The 27772-nt window shown below is 43.3% G+C and overlaps 1 protein-coding gene across 3 annotated transcripts; it reads left to right on the top strand.

The window, feature by feature from the left end:
* Positions 1-89: 89 nt before the first annotated feature.
* Positions 90-27772, top strand: gapvd1 (GTPase activating protein and VPS9 domains 1). 3 transcript variants are annotated; one of them, XM_070833188.1, is made up of 28 exons: positions 90-226; positions 5938-6156; positions 6776-7043; positions 7145-7717; positions 7827-7910; positions 8001-8135; positions 9492-9684; positions 10301-10381; positions 11991-12145; positions 12442-12571; positions 12776-12901; positions 13042-13215; positions 15574-15711; positions 16953-17087; positions 17731-17850; positions 18185-18259; positions 19083-19429; positions 19588-19675; positions 21148-21219; positions 21328-21456; positions 21582-21708; positions 21831-21943; positions 22712-22871; positions 23042-23229; positions 23599-23812; positions 23942-24014; positions 24125-24322; positions 24647-27772. In XM_070833188.1, the coding sequence occupies exons 2-28, from the start codon at positions 5972-5974 to the stop codon at positions 24785-24787; spliced, it is 4422 nt and encodes a 1473-aa protein (XP_070689289.1). In that variant the 5' UTR covers positions 90-226; positions 5938-5971; the 3' UTR covers positions 24788-27772. The 3 variants fall into 3 exon arrangements, with proteins under 3 accessions (XP_070689289.1, XP_070689291.1, XP_070689290.1); XM_070833190.1 differs by lacking the exon at positions 10301-10381; XM_070833189.1 differs by lacking the exon at positions 10301-10381 and having other exon boundaries at positions 11988-12145.

The following is a 27772-nucleotide window of genomic DNA, read 5'->3' as shown; positions in this document are numbered from 1 at the left end:
TAACGTTTCGCTCTGTTTTAGTGTGAAAGCGCCCTTTAACAAGCTTTCGCGCATGCGTGTTGCGCAGGTCTCCTCGTGATGACAGCAAATGACAGCACTGTTCGCTCCTGCAGAAGCCAGAGTGAGACGGCTAGCCGCCAACAAACAACCGCTCCGACTCGAGAAATCTTACGATCAGCTGTGTTTAGAGAAACCCTGAACAACCAGTACGCGTTAATTACGTTCGGTGAGTTGCTGAGTTGATGTTAGCAATTTTTTTGTTGTTCACATTTGGTAACTCAGGAGCGTGCAGCCCAAAGCTAAGCTAACGTAGCTAACTAGCTTATCGTTAGCTTACTCTGCTTGACTAGCAGACGTTAGCCGAGTATAACTTGGTTAACGTTTGCCGGCTACAGCTCGGTTAGCCAGTCTACCAGTTTTCTGTCTGGGCTCCCTCTTTAAATCAGTGGAAACACACGTCTGTCCTGTCTGGTACGAATATAACACCTTGGTGTCTTGGGTTGTGGCAGGTTCCTTCATTGCGTTAAGCTAACCCAACGTTAGTTACGTGTTTTATTTGATATGATTCCCAGCTCGTCTTATTGTTATCCAAGCCAAGTTAACCTAGCAGACATTAGTTTAACATGCACCTGTGTGGATTTGTTGGCCACCTGGCTGAATCTAAACACATAATACACCAAATCAAGGGCACTTTAAATGTCCAAGTTAACATTAGCAGCACAATTTCAGCTTTTTGTGCCTAATGTGCCCCCACCCTCCCTGGGAGCCTGTGAAGTTGTAGCTTAATAACATAACCATTCAGGAGCGCTATCTGTAGCATTAGGGCTTGAAAGGCCGTGGGATATAATAGCACTCTGTCATTTAACATCATAAATGTTTAAACACTGGATAATACCATTAACTGTTTGGAGCACAGAAGTGCTGCAATTATCTCCTCACTTTATCCAGTATCTCTTTAGTAATTTGTCTTTGAGAAGAATAAGTCAAGTTTGTTAATCAGCTAGTGAGTTAGTTATTTAGTTAGTTCAGTTATCATGCAAAACATTTCCTGGTTGCCACTTGTCAAATGTGAGGTTTTGCTGCATTTCTCTGTTTTTTATGATCAAATTTTATTCGTTTATTACTGATTGTCAGGCAAAATAAGCTAATAAAAGACTATTGAACTTGAGACTTAACGCTTACATGATAAAATAATAATCAGCCTCTATGTAAAGTCATTATTTCCCACTTTGATAATAGCTGGTGTCATGGTTCACTAGGCCTGATTAATCCAAGCTCTGAAGTCGATCACTAAGTCACGTCCACACATTATAGCTTCAGAAGTCAGTTTCAGTATCTCCTTTATTGTGTGATCAGCTCTTCCTCATACTTAATCATAATCTGATTGAGGATCAGTCAGCAGCGCTTTCTTTGCTCTGTAGTGATGACTACAGATTGCCTGGAAATGGGGTCAGTCGACATTATGGTTTGAGAGCGGAATGACTATTAAGTTCGAGTGTCACCTTAAGCTTTTTGCTATGTGGCTGGATTAAAAATAATTCCATGGCTCATTCATTACTCAGACGTAAATTCATCTTTTCTTGTCAAGATGCAATATGCTGAACGTTTTGCAGATAACGGACAACAGCGACGGTCATTTCAGTTGATACGCATGACAACATCAATATTCTTCATACATTTAAAATGCCACCACCTGTCTCCTTTCCTCTAGTGGTGTTTACCTGATGCTTGGTGTATGTGTGCTACCGTCACAGCTTCATTAAGTCCTGTCCTGATGTATTACTACACTGTTTCTGAGAGTCTGCAGCCACTGAGGGAGATAACTGCAATTTGATTTAAGTTTAGAGGATATTGAACTGCAGAGCTCGCGGTGTATCTGTATCTGTGTGTTTGTGCTGCTTGTCTCACTTTGTCGTGACGGCTGTTGTAAATCTTTGGGACTTTGTTTTGGGTAAAATATTTGTGTCGTTATATTTCACACTGCAAATCCAGTGTTTTCATAATTTCCCCTGACGCCATTTCACTCAGTGGTTCAGATTATATGTCGTGGGCATGGTTCAGCCTACTTTCACTGAACTTGGGTCTCTTCCCCAGCTGACAAGGTCTACCTTATCAAAAACTCTTAATTGTATGAAGGTGCCCTCAAGACAGCAGATAAAGTTACGATCCCTGTGGTAAACCGGGTTAAGTTCCATGATACAAGTCATCGCAGCGGCGTTCCATGTTAATGGTAAATACTGTTGATCCGTAAAACTTCCATTCAAGCAGATGACAATAACAAACAGTGGAGTGTAATCAGCAATTCCACCTTAAACACTGTTTTCTCAACTGATTAAGGAGGAGCCTTATTAAACAGGACCTACTTACTGTACTTGGTGTAGAAATATGGACTGAGGAAGACTCTGCCCTTAAACTGGGGCATTGCTCATGTGTGTATTGTGTGTGTGTGTGTGTGTTTTTTCTCTTTCTGCCACCGCTACAGCTTCTTGTGTCAGAGCTGGTGGGTGTTGTCAGGCGTAGTGTCCAAATACTCGATGCCAGCTCTCATTTCTCTGACAGTTTTAAATGATGAGTGATATGGACACATTTCAGTTAACTCTCAAAAAGTTTTGAGGTTCAGTACCAAGCACGAAAGGAGGAAAAGGTCACTTGAGGTATACTTGGTGTAACAGTATTTGCTTTCTGAGTAGTGCATGGAATTATCTGAAAGGGAAATGTGAAGAGGATGTTGGCTCAAAACCATGAATACCTTTTGTGGAAAGTGAAATCCTTTGAATATCTATAAAAAGCACTTTGTTCCACCACTGGTGTGTGTATGTGTATGTGTGTTAGATTATGAAGTGGGAGGAGAGGGCTGTGTTCCAAACACCTTTACTCTTGTGCTGTGATATTTGCTTACATTTTTTTTTATAGTTGTGTCTTCTTTTTTTTTTCTTTTTTGTACATTGCATTTCAGAAATCATTTTTTACTTTTTCATTCGATTATTTAAGCGGCTGAACTTGCCCTGTCATTTTAAATCCTCTGCTTTGTCTTTGTCCTGCCTCTTGTCTTTTATGCCAGTTGCTTGTTGGTATAATTATAGTGCTTACAAAGAAGCTCTGGTTAGATGGTCAGGCCTCTTGTCTTGTAGTCAGTGGCCGCCTTGCCGCAACTACAATCATTCTCACACAACTCAGAAAGTCTCAGATTATGCCTTCCCTCGCATTGCCTGTTGTGTAGTTTCTCTTCTGCTTTAGAGTTCCTCAGATCTCTCCACGACTGACTCACCAGGTAGCTCCGTGCACTCGGTTGTGTTGGGGCAGGCAGGCACAGGAAGCCATGACAAATGGCAGTCAACCTATTTGCTAGCCACCTAATGGCCAAGTTGCTTTTTCACTTCCTTCCAAGTATGTGAGGAATGTGCTTATTCAAGAAATAGAGCGTATGCGTGGAAGTGCACCAAGAGTGTACTCGTTAGCCCCGTTACCTGTCAGCTCATTCACATGTAACATGGGAACAAAAGAAAACAATATGTGTTTAGAACTATTCATCTAGAAGTCCTAAATGTAGATCAGTTGAGTTAAAGCCTCCACCATGTGGCTGCTTTTATTAGAGGCCCGTTTGTAAGTCACTTACAACACTTAAGTCGGATGGTTTTGTGGCTTCACTAATAGAAAGAGGAGATTGCTCAAGCACTCAACTGACAAACCAAAGGTTTATAATGTTTTCTGTGGGTTACTTATTACTTTTGGGATATAATATACAGCTGGAAAAATAGTTGACTGATTGAGTTGATAACAGATTATTTATTACTGATTATTGTTGGTTGATAGCAAAAATGCCAAAATTTCACTCTTTCAGCCTCTCAGATATGAAAATTTGCTGTTTTTTTGCTGCCTCCTATGGTCGTGAAGAGAATATTTTATGTTTTGGACTGTAGGTTTGGACCTGGCCTTCAGTTCTGGGAAATTTTGTTCCATAGATTAAACAACCAGGCTACTCGGTTGATCGAGAAAATACTCAAAATAGGAGGCCGTTGTCTCGTGCAACTCCTAGTGCCGCACAACTCCCACGCGGCTGCATGACAATTAACTATAGTGATTGTTGTTATTTCAGAATAAATGAAACATTTTGCATCGAGGCAAGTAAAAATTGACTTTGGGTAGTAGATTTCTGACCCATTTGCAAGTGGCAAGCGAAAACAAACATTATCGTTGAAGCTTGTTTGATATTTTTATCGATTACTGAACGATGCATTGCTCACAAGGTCGTCGGTTACTTTTTTGTTGATCGATTTCAGCATTACCGCCAGTCAGCCATTATGTTTCCCGCCTGATGATTTGCAGCTTTGCCTTTTTGAGGAATTTCTCGAAAAAACTATAAATATACATTTTTCTCCCTCAACCATAAAATAACAAAGTGAATGTTTCTTTGATACTTCACTAAACTTTAAACTTGACCTGTTTTTACTAAAGTAATGACAATCTATCACCATAATTGTAGTGCAATAAACACTGTTTATTCTTGGTTTGCTAGGCCAACTCAATGTAGCGCCTATCATTATGTGTTTAAATCTGCATAACCAATTTGATTTGTCAGGCACATCAACTCTGACGCTGTGGTTGTCTGTTAGCTTGCGAGCAGTGGAGCTTTCTTGCCGCCATTCCCGCTCTGAGGCAGCTTTCTCCAGTCTAGTCGCATTCTCCTCCCAGAGCCATAACTCCTCAGTTAAATCTGTGTTTGCTATGTTAGCAACTAGCCACAAAGAGGCTTTTGTGCAAGGGATTCATTAAGAAATCATTCAAATTTCATGCACTCAGCTTGGTTTGTATGTCTTGGCTGTGTTTATCTGGGGAAAAAAGGAGCGGGATTTGCATACTCTGCTGTGTAGCGTCTCCCGAAGCTTGTGAACAGCGTGCTTCTGCTGTTGTTGTCGGGCCAGTGTGTGAAGCACATGGAATGCAAATCACTTCCCCAACATGACGCGAGCATCATGTGTGAGTTAGCGTTCAGCCAGACCTTCATAGAAAAGGGAAGCATTTTCCAGCTTCTTCTCTAAATACATTTACTTTTAAATGATGCATAACACAAATAATGAATACTGATTTACTTTCCAAAAATAACTAAATAAAGGATGTGATTAGGTACATTGAACAACAGTGTAGCAAATGTCTACCATACATTCAAATTGTTAACATTCTTGGGTTTATTGCATTTTGTTTGGTAAGAGACAAATACACGTGCTAAACAGTCCCATGCGACAACAGGCTAAAACTCACAGGAAAATGTCGTTTTTCCACTTTGATTCATGCGCCTGTTTGCTGTATTGAAGCTTTACTCCTGAAATGTAATAACTCACTTCTATTAAGTTGGGAATCCTACAAGAGACGGACTGAAAAAAGGAGTATGAAGCAGTCGAGGCTGTGATACGCTCATTTTTGGCCCCTAGTATGAATAAAGATTCAACCAGTAGCATCTTTTCATTAGACCCTTCCTTCCTGGTAAATGTCCACGTCTTACAAAACTCTTGTTGCTTTGTCTCACCAACAATCATATGTATTCAGGCTATAGTGATATGAAACATGATTCCTGTCTTTGGAGAAGCTGGAGCCAGAGACTGTTTGGTGTCTTTTTTTTTTTTTTGACAAATGACTCAAACCAAAATCAACTATTAAAATTGTTGTGATTAATCAATTGACTACTTGTTTGAACTCAAAACACAGCTGTTTAGTTATAAATCTGTGGTCTTGATGCACAAGCTGAGATAACCCTGACGATCCTCAGAGCCACACTGATCATTACACACAGGCTTAACAGGCTACTGATGATTTAATTGACTTTTATAAGTAAAATCGCTGTTTGAAATTCTGTCACACACAGCTGATTTGAGAAACATGAACTTCACTTTGGGCCTCATATACTCAGTTCCATTTTATGCTTTTTTTTTTTTGCTGCAGCCATTTAGCTCTCTGCCTGTGTGCGCTGGTGAAGATGGTGAAGCCAGACATCCACACTCTGGCCCACCACCTGAAGCAGGAGCGGCTGTACGTGGCATCGGAGAAGCAGCTGATCCAGAGGCTCAACAGCGATGTGCTGAAGACAGCAGAGAGGCTGTATCGGGCCGCATGGATCGCCAAGCAGCAGAGGATCAACCTCGATCGTCTCATTCTCACCAGGTCAGACTGAGCCACTCTAGAACAGCATCTCTAAAACTCACATATTCAGTGATGATGCTAGGTTTTTAACGTAGTGAGTCCCCAGGACCCACAGGGGACCATTTGAATGAGTCCCAGGGAGACTCAGTGGGTCCAGAGCTCTTTTTTTCACCACCGTCCCAAATTCAAAATGTTGTTTACTTTATTGCCATCTGTAGTTGTTAGGAGTTTGTGGCATAATAAAAACACCTTTAAAATGTCGTCGAAGTGAATAAATACATTTATATTAAGTACATTGGCAGTATATTTCAGTACAGTCAAATGTGTCTTTTTAGAGTACCTTTATCTCAAAACTGTACTCAGCTGAAGTATTACATTACATTTATTTACTGTAAAATTGTTGTGTTGTCACATTAAACTGCAGCTTACTGTTTAATTACTGGGGGGGAACCACATTTCCTGCATGTTTGTGATTTGTCTGTGGTGTGCTGTGGTACTTAAGTTCAGAGAATGCAGTTTTGATCATAAATTGTTAAAATTCTGGTAAATATTGGTAAAGTTCTGGTTGCCACGGTGAGAGGGAATTACAGTACATGATAATGATAATGATGGTAATGAAAGAAACAACTGTGCTGTACAGTGCGGAGGCCTCTCCGGCTGAATGCTGCCAACATGCCAAAATGCTGGAGGACACACAGTTTGTCGATGGCTACAAGACTCTGGGCTTCCAGGAGACAATCTATGGCGAGTTCTTGGCCAGGCTGAGGGAGAACCCCAGACTGGTGGCGTCCTGTTTGGTGGCAGGAGAGAGGCTGAACCAGGAGCACACCCAGGGGGTCATCCATACAGTCTTCACCTCACTTTATGGCAACTGTATCATGCAGGAGGATGAGAGCTACCTGCTACAGGTCGGGGCCCCATCTGTCTGGATTGTGGCACATTTGCAAAACAATTTCATAACCTCTCTGTAAAATTAAATGTTTTTTCATCTGGTGCAAATTTCTCCCAGGTGTTGCGATACCTGGTAGAGTTTGAGCTGAAGGAGAGCGACAACCCTCGCCGTCTACTGCGACGGGGAACCTGTGCCTTCAGCATCCTTTTCAAGCTCTTCTCTGAGGGCCTGTACTCAGCCAAGCTCTTCCTCACTGCCACCCTCCATGAACCCATTATGCAGCTGCTGGTGGAAGATGAAGACCACTTAGAGACTGACCCCGCCAAGGTAACGGAGCGCCTCACTCCGGCCCAGCAGGAACGCTATGGGGAGAAGGGCTCCGAGGGCTACAAACAAAGGGTGCAGGCAGCCGTGGAGGCCAACGAAGCCAAGCTGGTAGCCCTGGTCAACAAGTTTATTGGTTACCTGAAGCAGAACACCTACTGCTTTCCCCACAGCCTGCGCTGGATTGTGTCGCAGATGTACAAGACTTTGTCATGTGTGGAGCGTCTTGAGGTGGGCGAGGTGCGCACCATGTGTACAGACCTGCTGCTCACGTGCTTCATCTGCCCAGCTATAGTTAACCCAGAGCAGTATGGTATCATCTCAGACGCCCCCATCAATGAAGTGGCCCGCTTCAATCTAATGCAGGTCAGTGGTGCAGCGTGTTTCTGTTTTGTTTACTCATCATATATGTGAGAATCATTCTGCAGCATAGATACTGATGCTGCATTTTTTTTTTTTTTTTTTAATCATGCAGGTCGGGCAGCTTTTGCAGCAGTTGGCCATGGCCGATGATGATGCAGACCCAAGGCGGAAAAGTAGTTTATCTAAATTTGATAAGGTGTGTGAACCATTGTGATGTTTGATTTCCAGCCAGAGTGCCACATATTTCTCCTCTCGCTAGTTGACACTTCTCCGCCTCTGTCTGCAGAGTTGTGTTGCTGCCTTTCTGGATGTCGTGATAGGAGGAAGAGCAGTCGAGACCCCACCCATGTCCTCAATGAACCTCCTCGAAGGCCTTAGTAGAACTGCGGTCTATACTACACACAATCAGCTGCTCGTGCTGGTAGGCTCTTTTGCAGTTGATATCCAAATGTAACCATGGTTTGCCTTTTGAAAGGTTGAGGTATTATGCTTAGCATTCCTGTCACGGGGTACAACTTGAGGACAATATGTGCTTGTATCCTCCCTCCAGGCAAGGTGATTTTAGAAGATTTTAGAGCACCTTGCTGCATACATTTGCATATTTCCTTAAAAATCTGTGCAGCAAACTTCCTTCTGGAAGTGTTCACTATATTTAGTGTTTCGTTGAGACCAGGTTTCTGTTCATTTTTCAAGCACAGTCTGTTGTAATCTGTGTTACTGCACACGTTCCTTGGTCTGTATTTTATGGTTTTCTTGATAAAACCATAAAAGCTTTCTGTGTTTGGCATTTGTGCCATCATGATTTTATCTGTGTGTATTGTCACATTACATCATTTTGCGGTGTTGACAAGTAAATTACTAGCAGTCACATCATTACAATGTTGATCACATTTTAAAAAGGGAACTACCCAAGTGAGTCACTTACTTAAAGGCGCAGTGTGTAGGATTCAGGGGGCTCTATTGGCAGGAATGGAATTTAATATTCAGAGTATAATCACCCAGAGTTTTCCTTAGGTTAGAATGAGCCCTTTACACACCGTGCTTCACTGCCATGTTTTCTACAGTATCTCAGGGCCCTCCAGGGTTTTACGTTGAAGTGGCAGCTTGAAATTGGTAGCCCGAGTGCACCTGTTGTAAGATGAAGAAGATGATGAAAAAAGGGGAATACCATTTTATTTGAGAACTCAGATTTTGACAAATGGGGGGGGGTCATAGTTATTATTTGGCAAAAGAAAAAGCAAAAGAGCGTGAGTCCTCATTGGCCACTGTGGGTTCTCCCACACGCTCGGAGAAGGGAGAAGTGAGCAGGGGCATGTTCACTTTGTTTCAAAACTGGAGCCTCACCAGTGGTTCATATGCCAATTGTGGTATGTGAAGGCTTCAGTAGACATGTGACAAACAACTGTTCTTCTAAGTGACTTGTCAAGGAAAGCTGCATGTAGGATATCGTGTAGATCATCTGTTGAATCTGCAGCAAACACAGTGAAAGTGTGGCAAGAGGAAAGGCTCATGCTTATTTGCGTCAATACATTATGATGTTTATGTCACGGCACAAGGCAGCTCAAGTGCCTTTTGGTTTATTTGTGTGTTGTTTAATTGCAAAATACCTTTTCTCAGTGAACTCTGATACAGCCATGCGTAGTCCTCCACTTTGTACCTGGATTACAACATGACTTTGGCCTTGTCATTGCTCACCTTTCCTGAGAAGAACTGGCGACTTCTGAAGACCGGTTTGTATTGATATTCTTAAAAAGATCGTCTTCCACTTCCTGCTCAGGTGGACTATGTGCGGAGTGTGATGGCGGGGGACCATCTTCGGGAGGAGGAGCACATGGCCCTGGAGACCCTGCTTGCCAACGTGCCCCAGTCTCGAACTGTGAAGAGCAACAGTTTGGAGCTCACTCCCTCCAACACCCCCCAGCTCTCCCCAGCTACCACTCCTGCCAACAAGAAGAACAGGCTCCCCATAGGTATCTATCTCCGCGGCCTCCGAGCCTCTGTCTTCCTGCCGCTTTCGTTTTTAGAATAAATGTATTGATGTGCTCGCAGTGATGCAACCGCTTGTAATGTTCTCATGTTAGGATCTAAAGGATATTTTGCTTTATGGGGATATCACATTTTGAGAACTAGAGGTTAGAAGTGAAATATTTTATCTAATGAGAAGCAAAGTAAACAAGTTGAGTTAAGTGGGGATGCCTAGTGAAAGGCCTGCGTTTTATAGGAAGCTAATGAGCTTCTTCTCAGCTTGTTATAAAGATAATTAGCATGGCCTGGATCGAGGCTCAATTACAGAAATGACAACCAATTAAATTACCAAATATAAATGAACTCATTTTAATTGGAATGGATAGAAAAGATGCATAGACTACCTTCATTAGCATTCTCAAGACAAATGATACTGTAGCAACACCCCCTTAATTAGAAATGAACTACTTGTGCTTGCTTCTCTGAAATATGACATTTATACACACAATCTTGACTTGATACTTGGAAATACTTTCAATTCTGAGTTGTACTGTATTCTTTCTCTATCTCCCCACTTTCTCCTTCTCCTCCTCTCCTCCTGTGCTGCCAATGAATGACCAGGACAACACTTAGCCGCTATAACATCCTGGGACCCCACAACCACCACTCTGTCTGCTCACATTCCATTAGTAACCCCTTTTGGTGGGTAGCCTGTCAGTCGTGTTAGAGCTGGAGAGAACTTAACCCATGCGTCTGTTGTGTTCACCAAGCTGCGTGTTCGATAACACTCATCTAGTCCCTGCTCCTAGCTGCACAGTAACCTCCCTGCCACGCCACTGTAACCTAGCACTGCTGTTGTCTCACTCACCATGCTTGCTTTGCACAGTGCTCTGGCTCGTTATTAGAGCTGAGACTCTTTTTTTTTTTTTTCCCACTCATTTTCTTCTCTAAGTTTATCCCCTCTTTGCTTCCTCATTCAGCGGATTATGGCTTTTCATTACCAGGTAGAGTGGGGAAAATCTATGTTCCTCCTTTCCTCCTTTGGGTGTGTGCCTGATTAGCGGTCGAAATAAAGGAGACACCGGTGTGGTTACTTCCCACAACGATGGGGTCAATGATGCTATCCACTCATCTCTGAGAGTAAGAGCAAAAGTAATTCTAGGGACAATACCAAGGAATTTGAGTGCTCACATTGAGCCTTTGGTCTTGTGAACATTTTGTGGGACATAATGTAACGTGAATTAATGATTTGAGGGAAGCGTTGTTCATTTAAAAAAAAAAAAAAAAAAGACACCTTTATTTAGAGGGGAAATATAATCAAGGTCGAGTCCACATCTTGATCTTATTATTTTAATTCTCATGAGATGATTGGAGAAGTGGGTACCAGGTATATTACCTTTTACATTATTTTGAAATGTATCCAGTGGAAGTTGCTAAAGAATGAGTGCCTTTCGCTCCAGCCCCCAAAACATGAGGCTGAAATATGTCAGACCCGTCTGTAGAGTGGTGTGAATGTCATGTGCTGCTTGAAAGAGTCGCAGTATGTCAGGCCCGCCGCTTTAATCCCAGAAACACTAAAGACGCAGGTCAGTTTATTTTTCAGCATTTCGCAGATCACACCAAACAATGCAGAGTGAACCGTTTCATGTTAATGTGTTTCGAAAGCTCTATATACTATTCTTGCCAAAATAATTTTCTCAATTAAAATGGCAGATTTAGCGTATTCTTTTCTAGACATCATGAGAAAAGCTATTGTGTGTGTTTTCAGCTTGACCAGTGAACTGCTCAGTGAAAATATCATTTTCAGATTTGAAAAATGTTATTTTCAAGCTAACAGAAAGCCTTTAGCCTTTAGATTATTATTATTAGCTACTGTCTGACATGTAGAAATGAGAGATCAGCTCGTCATTATTGTCACACCAACGTATAGCTTCATTGAAGAAAGAATTGGAAAAGATCCAAAAGGTAATTTTGACATTTTGTTTATGAAGCCGATGCAATCTACTCTGTAACTCATTTGGAAGTCACTTTTTAGCTGCTAAAGTAATTCTCATTACATATGAACAGCAGTTACAGGCAACACATTGGTGTGACATACTAAATGAGAGTCTTGGTTCTCTAGTGTGTAAGCTTTGGTGCTAGAGATGTTCATTTTCACTAATACTATTTGTTTGTTTAGAGAATAAATTCCTGAATTTTTGCTTACTTATGGGTTAAAACCGTGCAGAATATGTTGATATTTGTTGATAATGCATCAGTCACAAAATAACAGTAGCTCCCCTCTAATTCCTTCCAACCGGCCAACTAGCAGCTGCTCGTAGCCGCAGTCGTACCAACATAGCCCAGGAGGGGGAGGCAGAGGCCAGCTCCCAAGAATCCATACAGGAGCTGATGCCAGAGGAGGTGCTGGTGATTTCTCTAGGAACTGGTCCTCAGACTGTCCCTGGGATGATGTCAGAGAATGAGGTAATGTGACTTGAATTGATGTACTCATTTGCAGGAGAGATGATGATGTGATGCAGTCAATGTCAAATATTTTTTCCCCATCACTGAGGGGGAATAAGACTTCTTGGAGTCGGTGTCATGCCTGCTGTAATGCTTTGTGTATGCTTGCAATGTTATGCATGTCATGTAAAACTAACTCCTCTCTAGTGCCTTGCCGTCTTTGAATGAGATAATGACTGACTCGGGGCAAAGCAAGTTTGCAACCAAACATGAATGAAATTTTTATTTATGCACTTCCTCTCTCCACTGCTCTGTAGGTGCTGAACCTGCAGCTGGCTGATGGGGCCCAGGGGGATGGCCATGCTGATGATACTAAGCTGCATGGTAAACCAGACAAAACCCTGCGCTTCTCCCTCTGCAGTGACAACTTGGAAGGCATCTCAGAGGGTCAGTCTGCAGTCTGATGATACGTAACGCTAAAATGTAACAAAAAAACAAAGTGCTGCTCTAAGAGAATAATGTACCTCACTTTTACACTCCCGGTATACATTTCTAAAGGTCACAACTGATCTATGAGCTGTCCGGTGACAGAATTCCCGTCCGACCCCATTACCTTATGTCTGTTTTTATTTATTCTTTTTTGCCCCATAGGCCCATCCAATCGCTCCAACTCTGTGTCATCTCTGGACCTGGAGGGAGAGTCTGTTTCTGAGCTGGGAGCCGGACCTTCAGGGAGCAACGGGGTGGAGGCTCTACAGCTTTTGGAGCATGAACAGGGTACGTAGGTGTATTTCTGAATGCTGCTAAAAACTTGAGTTGGAGGCGTGACGATACATCTTTGAGATACGGCAATTTTGTGAACAGGTGAATGATATTCATGAGCGGCCCCAGTCTGACAGACTGTATGTCTCCTTCAGCCACCACTCAGGACAACCTGGATGACAAACTGCGCAAATTTGAGATCAGAGACATGATGGGCCTGACAGATGATCGCGACATCTCTGAGACAGTCAGCGAGACCTGGAGCACTGATGTGCTTGGCAGTGACTTTGACCCCAACATGGATGAAGACCGACTGCAGGAAATAGCAGGTGAGTATTTGTTAACTGTATTTGTAGGCACTCATTGCCAACATCAGCTAGCAAACTGATAGATGGCCCATGTGATGATTGCATGTTTTATGAAATAAATTTTCTGCACACGGGGACCTTCTCTGACTGTTGATTAAGTAGATTTTAGGGAAATGTCATCACCTTGTGGTATGTGGGTGTAATAGCATTGAAAGGCAGGGCTTCCATTCAGCTCTGGTTCTCTGAAGAAATGCACCACGTGTCTGCTTATTCACATATATGTGTAGAATAATGTTCATGGTTGTTTGGTCAATTTTTTCTTTTTTGGAGGTAACACAAATCTTCTACATACTTTATATGATACTTAGCTTGAATGACACTGTATATGTTAGTATTCATGCTTTTGCAATTGAAGAAAAATTGGTAATAATTGTTGACTCTTGAAGTTCGATGATGTAACTACTATTTTCATTCTATTGCCACCGACTCTTTTACTGAATATCTTCCAATAATAGAATACACTAGAAACTAGAAGGGACAAAACAAGTTAATTTCTCCATCTCTTCTGGAAGAATGTCCGGAAGTTAGCTTGCATTATCGCAGTGGCCAATAAGTACATTCATAATCATAATATGCTGATATATAAGATAAACGTCTTCAGTAGATAGTGGAGGGCAAGTTCAGCCTCTGCGTTGGCGCAGATTGTAAAAAATAACAGCTTCATCTTATGCAAAACCAGCAGGAGTCTTCATGTTATTCAGACCCCTATCTTTCTGTCTCCTCTGCCTCAGTCTTTTTCGTCACCGCCTTCCCCCTGCCCATCTCTCTATCGCTCTCTCTCTCTCTGACATTCACTCAGTCCCTGCAGTCTTATTGACCTTGGTTCCTTCTCATTTGCATCCACCATTTTTCATTCTTCGGAATATGGCGTTGGGGGACTTTTCCATCATTAAGTGAATTTACAGCGATTTCCTTATGTGTTTTCTCCAAGGGATTGGGTTATGAGATGCACATTAAATATCCATTAATACCTCATTATCCCACTGATAAGATTACCATGATAATGAGGCAGAAATTCTAATTGTTTCACTTCTTGTTGTGCCACTCATTTAATCATCCACCTGAAAGACAAGTACTCTGCGCCCCTACCTTGAAGACTGTAAACACGGACAGCGGGATAGAGCTCTCCCACCGCCAACGAGAGCCCTGCCCCCGCCAACATCAGCGCACACTGTTGCCTGCGTGCTGGCATGCATGCATGCTCATGGAGCGTGTGCCATGAAGTGGAAGCATGACATACCAGGGGGCTCAGCTACCTCAGGTCGACTTTTTGGTCCTGAGCCTTGGCCACTGACTCCTACTCACACCTGCTAGTTCTCTTCCCCCTCCTCCGCATTCTTCCGCCTTGTTAAGCCGCGGCTTCCCAAAAGGAGACGGAGGGACACTGTGCTGAGGACTTTGTGGGAGGGTGGGCGAAGCGGTAATTTGCTTGTGAGTAATGCTAGGCTTAATCAACAGCGCAAAGTCATGGCCCTGGAGGCCAGGGAAGGGTGAGATATTACCATTAACCTCTGACCTTTAGCACAGTGGTATATGTGCCTGTGGGTCCCAGCATGAAATGCATGTGACCTCCAACTCTCTCTGTGTCTCTGTATGCAAAGCTCACTGTCTCTGATGCCCCGTCCACGTAACATTCACAGAGGGTTCGTCCCGTATTTTTGCTTATCGCAGGCCATTTCGCAGTGTTGTTTGAAAGTCAGACCTGAAGGCATACTGTAAGTGATGGAACAGGTTTTAATTAAGATATAACACATTAAATCAGAGCATTCAGTACCATGTAATGCTGGAACAATTACTGGTTGAGTTGATAAATGAATTGAAAGAACAAAAAATCATTATGGATTATTCATTCTTGTGAGGATTCGCTACTTTTCTCACTGAGTTGAATGTCTTTGAGTTTTGAACTGTTAAGTCAGTCAAATTTCACTTTGGGCTCACAGAAGTTGAAATAGACATTTTTTACTGTGTGTTTTTTTTTTTAGATAATTAATTAGAGTAAGTGACTAACTGAAAAAAACATTATTTACAATGAAAATAATCTTTAGTTGCAGCCTAAATATAAAGTTTATATGTTTGCTAAATAGAGCATTTAGTAGGAACATGGCATCAAATCTGAATAATTTATTTGAGCTATGAGTATCTTAACAACACATAGGTGCCTTCAAGATGACTTTGAGACTACAGAGGTGACTTCTTACTGGTCCAACACTTTTCCAGATGAAAATAAACTGGTTAATGCTGTGGAAGGAGGTTAACCCTTTGCCTGTCTCTCTCTCTCTCTCTCTCTCTGTCTCTCTGTCTGTCTGTCTGCACTCTCAGGGGCAGCTGCGGAGAACATGCTTGGCAGCCTGCTGTGTCTTCCTGGCTCTGGTTCAGTACTGCTGGACCCCTATGGCTCCACCATCTCGGAGACCACAAGCGAGGCTTGGAGCGTGGAGGTCCTTCCCAGCGACTCAGGTAGGTTCATTCTGTTTCTGTACACACCCATCTACTGTCCTTTTGCTTACGTTATCATCTTAATTCTCAAATGTGTGTGTTTGCATGCACACATATTTATGTTTGTTTGACGTCGTGGGGGCTGGGACACCAGGTGTGGTTACATGGCATTCCATACCAAAAATGTGTGCATACATCTGTCATCATATTTGTGTGCACTTGCCTGTCTTTCAGGAAAGATCGGCGTTCGCCAGTAAAAAGCAGCTTTGGGTTTCCTTAGAGGGACCACCAGGTGTGTTTGCACCTGTGGTGGAGCAGTGGGGAGGGAAGCACAAGGACAGCAGCTGTCCTCAGTCAGTTTACATGGTGCCAGTTTTTATGTGGCTGGGCTTATCATTGCGTTTACATCGTGTATTGATATGACAATATTCACATCCATCGTGTCACTATGTCAGTCCAAAATGTGTCAGTCCAAATGTTAACACAGTTCTATAAATCATTGATTGTTCTCTCTCTCTCTCTCTCTCTCTGTGTGTTTGCAAATTAAACATAAAATCCAAACCTTCTATTAATGAGATATTATGTGCTTAACTCTCCCTTTTGAAAACCAGTCTTTTGTGAAAATCAGTAGAGTGTTTTATTAACAGCGTTAAGTGTTTCTTTGAAAAGCCTGGGCCTTATGTTAATTGAAGTAGTACACCGCTCCAATATGTGCAGTGCAGAAATGACATGCATGAGTGTCTTGATTGCTTTTTGTTCCGTTTGCTGCCCCTGTTCTGCTCTGTAATAGCACGATCGGAGCCTTGCTTCGAGTACAGAGCTTGTTTCATGGCTAGGCAGCAGAAAACTACACTCTGAAGAGCACTTCACCAACACATTATTACTAACGAGCATGCAAATGAGTACTGCTGTTAGTATGGAGCCTCTGGGTTCGACCCAACAGCTCCATTGGGTAGCCAAAGAATTGGCCGTACTAGCTTTATGGTTTGGCTTGGCTGTTATAAGACACGATAATATATACTTTGTTTGATTTCATGCATATGTGCGCACTTGGTTACCCAATAATCATAACAGGAGGGGGGGTATGAAGAGAGAATGACCATCATCTATAGCAAACTGCCATGAATACAGTGGATTATGAGCTTCTTGTAAATGGTGCTTTGTCCATACTTCAAGTGAGAAAGGTGCATAGTCTCGTCTCAGATGTCTTCTTTCTAAAGAGAGAACTTATACATATTCATTCCTTTTGGGTCCATTCACAGAAGCCCCGGACCTGAAACAGGAGGAGCGCCTGCAGGAGCTGGAGAGCTGCTCAGGGGTTGGCAGTACCTCAGATGACACCGAGGTCAGAGAGGTCAGCTCGAGACCCAGCACACCAGGCCTCAGCGTTGTCTCAGGTACAAACCTGAACCACTCTCTCGACCAACTCCTCGTCCTCACATCTACTTTGTCTGCCAAGGTTTTCTCGCTCTGATCAGTTCTGTTTGTGTTTTTGGGCCTGTTGTCTTTTTTGTCTTCCATAAGTTGAAAAAAAAGTCCTGGTTACATAAACTGCCTGTGTCTCACGGTCATGTTGCTGGGAAGGTCGTTAACCAGTGTAATGGGGTCAGTGGGAATTTTGCTGCATGACACAGGCTATTGCTGGTTGTCTTTTCCATGGGCTCAGGTGGACATGCTACGTTGACATGCATGAAGTAGTATCCTAGATTAAGAAGCCAGCGGTGATGTTCCTGGCTCAGCTCACAGGAAAACGTCCCACGGGATCCGGCCGATGGATAGTCTGCATCTGATGATCACTCTTATCTGTGTCTTTCCTCTAACCCATGGGAGCTTACGCTACCAATTTAGAGTTCCCAGTGGGTTCCCATCCGAGAGAGACGGTGCAGTGTAGTCTAAAGAGAAAAAATATTCTCTTTTGTGTGAGAGACATTGAACATGCAGGATCTGTTTTTGACAAGGATTCTGCTGAATTGTGTTGCTTTTGTCCTGAATGTCAACTCAACTGTTGTTGTGTTGTTGTTTTTTTTTTTCCTGCTGCAGGTATCAGTGCAACCTCAGAAGACATCCCCAACAAGATTGAGGACCTGCGGTCAGAGTGCAGCTCAGACTTTGGAGGGAAGGACTCTGTGACCAGTCCAGATGGGGAGGAGTCAGGTCACGGTAGGACAGTGTCAGATCCCCGCTAGGCTAGCTAAGCCATCAGTCCAGTGTCTATCTGGTCTAAACAGCATCAGCCAGAGCTATCAATCCCTGTCACTTCTACAGCTGCCACCAAGCTCAATCACTGTTGTAGTTTACAGCACCTGTAAACGTTGCATAAAGTTATTCTGTAGAGTTAAATATTCTTTGTCAGCGTGGCTGGGGAATCACATTGCAGGAGATCATCTTTTTAATTGAATGTTATAAAAAATGTTTTTTAATAACAGCAGTGTGCATTTGTGGGTAATTTAGTAAGTGCTCTTAATTGTCTAATATCCTCTTGTGTTTTTTACAGGAGCACATCTGACATCTCCGCCCTCACAGACCGATTCCCTACTGGCCATGTTCGATCCCCTCTCCTCTGGCGAAGGTAATTTGCGCTCCCAGAATGCTCTACAGCCAATCAGAGCTAGAAATTAGTATCATTAAATCCCTACTCTAATGTCACAGGCTCACAGAACAGCTTGAGCTCTGTGAAATTAAGCAAAAGAGTGCCTGCGCCCCTCACTCACGCCTTACCCCAATTACTGGACCCATAATAACTGAAAGTGAAATGCCATTTCATTTGGCCCATTTCGTATCCCAAATTATTCTTAGCTCAGGTCTTTGTTCTTGTGGAGTTTGTTTGTGGTGCAGGTGGAAATGTGCGCGAGAGAGGAATGGTCGTGGCTGTGTGTCTGTGGCAAGGTGAAGGGATGACAGGTTGAGAGACCTCACCCCAGGCTCTTTGGCACTGTCCCCTTGTCCCACTGTGCTCATGGCACGAGGCTGCCATTGGAAGCTTTTCAGGAGCGAGAGTGTACCCTTGGAACAGGTGGCCTACCTATACCTAGGGCTCATCTCCCACTAACATCTCTCTTTAGCACTCTCTCCCACTTTTGAGGTGTTTTTTTTTCTAATGGTTTTCTAATGTTTATCAACTACTCTTTAGAAACAAGTAAACTTACAACGAGAATTTCATCAGAACATTTAAGGCTTTAAAAACATTTAAAAACAAAGCATGTTCTTAGGGGGGAAAAAAAGGTATTTGTGAAGCCTGTGCAGTGAGCTCATAAGTGAGTAACTGAAAGGTCAGAGAGAATATAATGAAAACTGCTCATACAAGATGTGCATGGTTTGAATATTATCCATCCTCATCAGGAAAAATGCCATTGACTCAACAGTCTTTTATTCTCTGTCTTTTATTACCTCAGGCTCATCCACAGGAACAATAGTGAGGCCTAAGGTGCACTACGCCAGGCCCCCTCACCCTCCCCCTGATCCTCCCATCCCTGAAGCCAGTGCCATCGGGCAGGAGACGCGCCACTCTCTCTTCACGCCCCACTGCCTGGCTCAGGCTGAGCTGGAGCACACCAAGCAGCGCCACTCCTTCCCTGACAGGCTGGTCCGTAGCCGCAGCTCTGACATAGTGTGCCCCGGCCGCCGGCCCACAAGTGACCCCGGCCTTAACCGGCGGGTTGCAGTTGAAGAGCGCGACCCTGCCGGGGCCTTCGCCTTAGGACCGTCCTCATCCCCCAGCAAGGACTCCCTGAAAGGAGAGGTAACAAGCTAAGCCCTTAGTTATTCCCACACACAGCCGTGCTTTAACTAAAGCTGTTGAGGAACAGCTTTAGAATAAATAAATGGCTTCTTTTGTAGCAAGTTCCAGCTGTTGAGTGTAATCTGCCTGCTAGTATCTAAGTGTGTTTCCATCCAAAGGCTGAGGACAGGAAAGACAGTGACGACGAGAAGTCTGATCGCAACAGGCCGTGGTGGAAGAAACGTTTTGTGTCGGCCATTCCCAAAGGTAAAACACTTGAACCACTTGGTCATTTTAAGCATGCCCCCTTTTCTGAACTGAAAAATGAACTTTTGCACATTAAAAAGTGATCCGTTGGATTGCAGCGCTCCTTTATTTTTTGTTTGGGGGAAACAAAGTTCTCTTAATCACAACTGACAGGAAGCATCACACTTTAAAGAGCAGAGCGAAAACCAATTTATAATGTGAGAAAGAGAATGATGATCCATGTTGTCCACACCATTGCTGATGCTCCAGTTGGAAAATTATGTTTCTTGTTGTTTGAAGTCACTCCAGAGACGTGTCCGGCCCTTTTTCTCTCCCGTCTCACTGGCTTCAGATTTATATAGACTTTTCAAAGCTAATCAGTCATCAGAGGAGCTTTAGCTGTGTAGATTGTATGGCTGTAGCCCTCCCAGCAGTGCTGTCAGCTAGCAGCTAATGGTCATTAGATAGACCTTTCTGTCATCAGCACTGATAGATGACACATCTCTTGTTGCAGTTCTACTCTACCACCATCTCTCATACATCTGTCTGGGAAATAATGAGCTGTGCCCACACAGAATGACTGCTTATTACTCTTTGAGATAATGGTGTTTCTTAAGTAAACATTAAATTGATGTTCATAAAATGAAGCACTGTGTGCGCGCATGGAAAAGTAGAGCTGTGAAGCCTAAACCACCAATCTCCCGCCAAATGTCTGTAGAGTCCATTGTGTTTGCCCTGTTGCTCTGCATGGTGACGCACAGTCAGTTGTCCAGCAGAGCGGCAGCCTGTGTGTGAAAGGCCAACCCTGTCTGTTGTGTTCCTCACAGTGCTGTATTGGACGGCTGAGAGTGATGTCCCAGGTAACGCTTCCACGCTGTCGTCATTGAGCTAGCTTTACTGCTGGAGCCAGTGGCTGCGTGCCCATGCTGCTTTGTAGATGTCGCCTTAGAGCTGTAGAGCTGTGATGTGACATGGTGTAGTTCCTACGCCCACACACCTCATCCATGCATCCGTTTTACCACCCCTTTTTTCTTTTTGTTGCCATTTTACTGTGAGCAGAATACAGAATATCAATGTAGATACCCCACATAGTGTCTCCTGTGTGTGTCATCAGATTGTACACCCTGTGTCTCTCTTGTTGGTCCTGTTTGCACCTCTGTGTTAATAGGATAAACATCAGTAGGTAACATCAGTATCTATATTGACTGGCTTTTTCATAATGACTTACAGTGGACCTTTGTGATATTCTGGTATGAACCAATGGTTTAATTTACCATTCAATATTGTTTTGCTTTTTTTCTGTAAAGCGCTACACGAGACTTTTTTTGGTACTGTATGATACCATACATCCTTTTAATCTCAAAGGAAACCATGAAAAAAAAAATACCAAAGATTTCCCTAAGTGGCTGTCAACAGGCGAGTCATGATCAGCTTGTCATCCAGCGATAGTAAAAGCGGTGTCAGTCCACCAATCGCTTGCCTCTCCTCTACAGCTCCGATAGCAGCGTTTCGGAAAAGGGACAAGCAGGAGAAAGACGACATTGCCCCAGAGCGCATCCCACAAGGTCTGTCCTGCTTTGGTTTAATTACACTCCTGATGGGCCGAGCGAGGGACAGCATGTGGATATCTGTCATGATGAGTTTGATTTTAATGCATTATGTGTGCTTGTCAGATGACCCATTGCCCAGACACAGCTCTCAAGCGCAGGCAGCTGAAGACATCCTGGACAAGTACAGGAACATCAAGAGGACCAGCCCGAGCGATGGAGCCGCAGGTGGAGCTTCTTATGATGGTGCAGGAGGTCAGGAAAAAAACTATTAAAAACTGAAAAGAACAAAGGAAAACAGTTATTTGCAATCGTGGCTATCACGCACTCTCACAGTAGACGCATTGAGGAGTTTGCCTGTGTTTTGTACATGTTGACAGATATTTGTGTCGAGGACAGCGTGCACGACTCCCCCAGAGAAGACACTCTGCAGAACATTTCCACAGATGACCTCCCCGACTCTGCCAGCCAGACGGCACAGCAGCATGACTCCAAGTTCTCTTTCAGGTCACAAATCCCAATTTAAAAACAATCACTCAACACTTTGTAGTTTTCTTAGCAGATATTCTCAGCAATTGCTGTTAATTAATTGTTGTTGTTGTTTTTTTGTTTGTTTTTGTGTCCTCCAGTGATGCAAAGAAGAAGCTGAGGTTGGCCTTGTGCTCTGCAGACTCAGTGGCTTTGCCCATCATGGCTCCTGCAAATACACGAAATGGGCTGCCGGACCACATGGACCCAGAGGGTAGGCAGCCCTTGTGCATCTATGATAAATCTTTCCTGTGCTTGTGTTTGGGTTCATAGCAGCCTGCTCTTTAGCTCCTGCTTTGCTTTCTCTTTCGATATTACTGCTCCTGTAGCAACCGGTGATAACATGCGAACCGTTGTTATGAAGCGCAATGAAGTTAAAACACGTTTGGAGTTGGAGAGTGTGTTAATTTTGAGCTGTATCTACTAGACTTGAGGTATCTTTGTCACAACTCTCCGCGGGGAGCAGGGTACAAGCCCTTAATGTTGGCAAGCGTCCAACCTGCTGAAAGTGTCCTTAAGCAAGACACCAAATCTGTACCACCTTCACCTTCTGACTCGCCTTCCAAGGTTTGGGGCAAGGTTGCAAGAGTGGGGGATGTTAAAAAGAGAATTCCCATATGGCGCCAGTATAATATCACATTATTAACCCATAGTACGTATTAGGGACACTTGTGTAACCACGTAAATGAGTATTGGCCTGACATTTTATCAGCAACACACAAGCATTCTGATGCTGTACATAATAAAGCTTAAGTTTCCTCCAGAGCAGTTCTGCAGGGCACCACCTTTACATCCTGAAGCAGGACAATAGCAGGCAGAATCAAGTGACATCCTGTTGAATGGTACAACAGTAAAACCATAAGACTCATCTTTGGCGCCATCAGTCACATCGGAGGCAGCGGGCTGATCAGATTACAGCAGCCAGCCGCTCCTTTGCGAGCAGCGTTGTCTAATGCCGTCTCCCCGTCGTCCCCTCTCTCAGACAATGAGATCGTCTGCTTCCTGAAGGTCCAGCTAGCAGAGGCCATCAACCTTCAGGATAAGAACCAGATGGCCCAGATCCAGGAGACCACGCGCTGCGTCAGCCGCTTCGACGCTCGCACCTGCAGGAAGCTGCTGGCTGCCATCGCGGAGGATTACAGGTAACTCTGGAGGCCTGGAGAGACGACGTGAGCCCACTCATGGCACACTGTGGGTCTTTCATTTTATTATCTTTGTCAGTGCATAATGTTTGTTTTAGGCAACGACAGAGATGGAGCCAGCAATACTGTGGCGCTGATAAAATACAAAGTTTTTTATGTGTTTCCTTTAGGAAGCGGGCACCGTACATAGCCTATCTAACCAGGTGTCGTCAGGGCCTGCAGACCTCTCAGGCCCATCTGGAGAGGCTCCTCCAGAGGGTGCTGAGAGACAAGGAGGTGGCTAACCGCTACTTCACCACCGTCTGTGTTCGGCTCCTGCTTGAACACATGGAGTCCAAGATGCTTGACTTCATTAAAGGTATTTCTACATTTTCTCATTCAGAGTAGCCAAACCCAAGCTGTGCATACTGACTTGTTTGTGCTTAGATACAAGATAAACGGTTAAATGTAGCAGTCTATCCCCAAACACTTCACTCACAGATATGAGTGGAGGTTTAAAGTTTGACAATTAAATTACAGCTAATATGAAATTACTCCACATTATTAGTAGAGATTTATTTATTTATTCATTTATTTTTATATTAGTCTTCCAAATATATTTCCAAGTATCTGAAGTGCCTGTAAGTCTGCACACAACATCACCTACAAGCTCTTATTGTTGCACAGCGGTGGTTGCGGCTACGTCCTGTGCTGGTGTTACATCTGTTGTTTCTCTGCTCCCCTCCAGCGTTCCAGGGCTGCACAGCTTCGGATGATAAGACAGCAGCAGTGGAGGATTTTCTGCGCTACTTGTACGGCGCCATGGCCCGTGATGCCATTTGGCAGTATGCTAGCGAGGACCAGCTGCAGGATGCCCAGATGGCTATCGAGCGCAGCGTTATGAACCGCATCTTCAAACTGGCCTTCTACCCCAACCAAGATGGAGATATTCTCAGAGACCAGTGAGTAGCTGGAATGACACCAGCACCACACGAGTGTCTCGCCACAGAGAAGAAGATGAATTCAAATGAACTGTTTAATTCTTAGATGAGTCGGTGAGCTCTCTCGTCATGTTGCTTTGTCTCACACAGGCTTTTCCATGAACACATCCAGCGGCTCTCAAAGGTTGTGACGGCCAATCATAAAGCTCTTCAAGTCCCAGAGGTATCTCCGCTGACAGTTTTTTATTTTTTTTCATTTATGGGAGATGCTTGCTGACACACCTCTAAAAGCGTTTACCATTGTTTGAGTTCTTTAACTTTTTTTGGTTGCAGGTTTACCTGAAGGAGGCTCCCTGGCCTTCTGCTCAGTCCGAGATCAGGACCATCAATGCATACAAGACGCCACGAGACAAGGTCCAGTGTATACTGCGCATGTGTTCCACCATCATGAACCTGCTCAGTTTGGCCAATGAGGACTCCGTCCCCGGAGCGGATGACTTTGTCCCTGTACTCGTCTTTGTCCTCATAAGGGTAAGTCTGCTTTTACCTCATTCTTCCACACTTGTTTGACAGCACAGGCAGTACTCAGCTGTGCCCTGTAAACAAACCCTTCAGTATCCAAGGGCCTTCAGTATTGATCACTTACTGACTTTTCATGAATGAGGGATAATCCTCATAGAATTTCTCCCCCAAATGAACATATTGTAACTGCAAGGTACCATGAAGACTGCTATCTGCTAACCTGTGGGGATATATTTTACATATTTACATATTTATGATTGGAATCTGTACGGCGTTGCGTGAGGTTCTTTCAGCGGCTAATGTGGGCCCATCCCCACATCTCCTCCCCTCCAGGCAAACCCGCCCTGCCTGCTGTCCACCGTTCAGTACATCAATAATTTCTATGCCAGCCGGCTGAGTGGGGAGGAGTGCTATTGGTGGATGCAGTTCACCGCGGCGGTGGAATTCATTAAGACCATCGACGATCGCAAGTGAAGCAGAACAGCCACCTGTATGGGCAGACTGCGGGGGAAGGAGCCGGGAGACTGGGAGACTTCCCAACCAACTGCTCCCTCTGCACAGCTTATAAAACCTGGCCCTCAGCCTGCTCTTTATTTGTATAGCCTGTACATAGCCAGAGACGTTGAAAAATTACAAAATATATATTACTGTACGTATGTGGACAAATCCAGGTTGTAGCCGTGGTGATTAAAAAAAAAAAAAAAAGAAAAAAAAAGAAAGAAAGAAAAAAGCGGCTTTGGGGAAAAATTGGCAAGATGTTAACTTTGAACCTGGTTTGGATTTTTCCGCATCTTTTTGTCTCTTCAATCATGTTTCACCTTTGGGGTCTGTATTAGGAATTGTATATATACACAATTATCAATATGACATTAAATCAACCTAAAAGATAATCCTATATAAAGGGACCAGACTTCCTTGATGTGATCACTGATCTTTTTACCCCCCCTATGAGTGAGAGGGAAGGGCTTCCAATTAAATTACAATATAACGTTCATTAAAAGCATTGTAACGTGGGGATTTACAGTGCATAATAGTTAATGACGGGATTTAGTGACTCAAACACTGAGATCCACACACAATAACTATACTAGTACTCACAAGGTTAGTGTATCAAACAGTAGGGCAGCTTATTTCATGAATTGTTTACTTCATCTTATTCCCAAAAACAAGTGTGTCAGTGACAATTTGGACATGAGGGCCCATATATTTATATGAAATAAAATGTATTTATTTCTGTAATTCTATTTAATGCTTTGTTTATCTCATTTAAAAAAAAAAAAAAAAATGCAAGTGCATGTCATGGCCATTCAAGATGTCAGAGGCAAGTCGTGTTGTAATAAACTTTCTAGAAAAGCTTGAGTTAGGAAGGCACCTTAGTGATGAGCAGCCCTTCGGTGGGGATGCTGGGCGATTATGATACAGGGTCGACTCGTGCACAGAGTAGTGGTGGCATTTATGGAAAATATTGAAAATAGTGCCTTTCATGTGGGGCGCTCTGTACAGGTAGTTATTTTTAACTTTAATTCTTTCTTCTTTTTTTTTTCTTGTTTTATTTTTAACCCAGCATAGGCAATATGCCACCCCCCACCACACACACACACACACACACACACACACACACACACACACACACACACCAAACAAACAAACATACATCACCACATCACTGATTGTCATGGCTCAGTCCCTTTAATGCACTCAAGTTTGAACAAATGTCCCCTTTGGTATTCTAGATCTTACCTCAGAGTTGAAACCAATGAGCCTGATATCAGCCTGTATACAGTAACTGTCCTGCATTGGTTGACAGCAGAGTACTGGATCATTTTTGCACTGGTTAAAAAGAAAAAAAAAAAAAACAGAAAAAAAAAAGGTAAAACATGAGGGGAAAGGAGAAAAAGTTGGATACTGAGCTGCTGTGATGCTTGTTGTGGTCACATCAACCCTTAATTAACACAAGCCTTTGTTAGCGAAAACATTTTAGTTTCTAATCATACCTGAGATGCCACATGTGTCCGCATGGGCAGACTAATGAACTATTGGATATTAGCTCTCTACCTCCTCAGAAGTTCAAGAAAGGGACTCGTGTTTATGTGCTCTTATAATTTTCTTTTTCTTTTCTTTTTTCTTTTTTTTTTTTAATTTTTTGCCCCAATTGACGTGCTGTAATCTCCCAGTGTCATTGTATCTTTCCAGTTATACTACAAGCATGTCTTTAATTATCCAGAAATGTCTAAAACTCCTTTTGAAATCCTCTGCTTCATTTCCGTGCACAGACGTGCCACGTGTATTATAGTTTTTCGATAATCCATGACTTTTCACCGTAAATGACCTGACAGCACAATACACAGTAGGATAGAAGAGCAAATAATCAACACTATTGACTTGTTACTGACTTGCAGTTTCTGCTAAAGTGGTCGGTGTAGTACGTGAGTGTGGTTTTTATCTAGTGAGTGTGTGTGAGACAATTGTGTGATTGCTTGACCCTCTGCCTCCTCTTGCATGAAGTCACTGGATGGTCTGTACGTTCTCAATCATGATCAACAGTAGAGTAGGATTAGTATCTGCCACAGGCCAGTAATTGAACCTGCAAGAGGACGCAAAGCTTCTCTCTGTGTTCGTGATACTTGCATATCAGAACTCGATGATTTATTTTGCACAAAACTGATGTGTTTTCCTGAGAGAGAAAAAAAATTTGACAGGGAGCAGTGCATTCAGAAAAGTCATGACTTCTGGCCTTTCCAGTCATTTAACCAACATATTGTGATTAAAATAATACTTGAGTAGCTAAGTTAAGCGCCTGACTGTTACTCTTTCAAGCTGATGAACATCCACATTTATGGGCAACATCACAAATGCATTTTTGTATCCGTCAACAGTAGCACCAGATCTGTGTGTGTGTGTGTGTGAGTGTGTGTGTGTGTGAGTGGTATACTTCCTTGCAGGGTCTCTGTAATCAATTTGATGAGAAAACCATGCACTGGAAAATCAAGTTGCAGGTTGCATCTATACTAATTAGGTTTATGTGATGTCACTTTAATTGGAAATACATACTCCACAAATCTGATGAAATTATTTGGACCTGGCTTATGTTTCAGCGTTTCCTCATGCAGCCACAGACGACCCCCCCCCCCCCCCCCCCCCCCCCCAGTGAAGTATTGATCAAAGCACCCCGTTATTTACACAGAAAATACACACGACTGTGATAGGGACTGTGACTTTAGCTCTGATTGTATGCAAACCACTGGGCGGTGGTGTCCAGTAAACAGGCTAAAGAGCTGCTCTGCTCTGCTCCCTGTACAATTGAGTGGAAAGGCTGAGCAGAGAGTTTTACATCTTGCATCTAATTTTCCATTTAACTGTAAGCTTGCACAATTATGACATGCGGGGAAAGCCGGTTTGTCTTTACTGTGATTAATGCATTATGTAATTCTTTAAAAACAATAAAAGAAGCAGACGTTT

The sequence above is a fragment of the Pempheris klunzingeri genome, chromosome 7 (genome assembly GCF_042242105.1).
Source record: "Pempheris klunzingeri isolate RE-2024b chromosome 7, fPemKlu1.hap1, whole genome shotgun sequence".
In the NCBI taxonomy this organism is placed as follows: Eukaryota; Metazoa; Chordata; class Actinopteri; order Acropomatiformes; family Pempheridae; genus Pempheris; species Pempheris klunzingeri.
The sequence above is the reverse complement of the archived record's forward strand: the minus strand, read 5'-3'. Positions and strand labels throughout refer to the sequence as shown.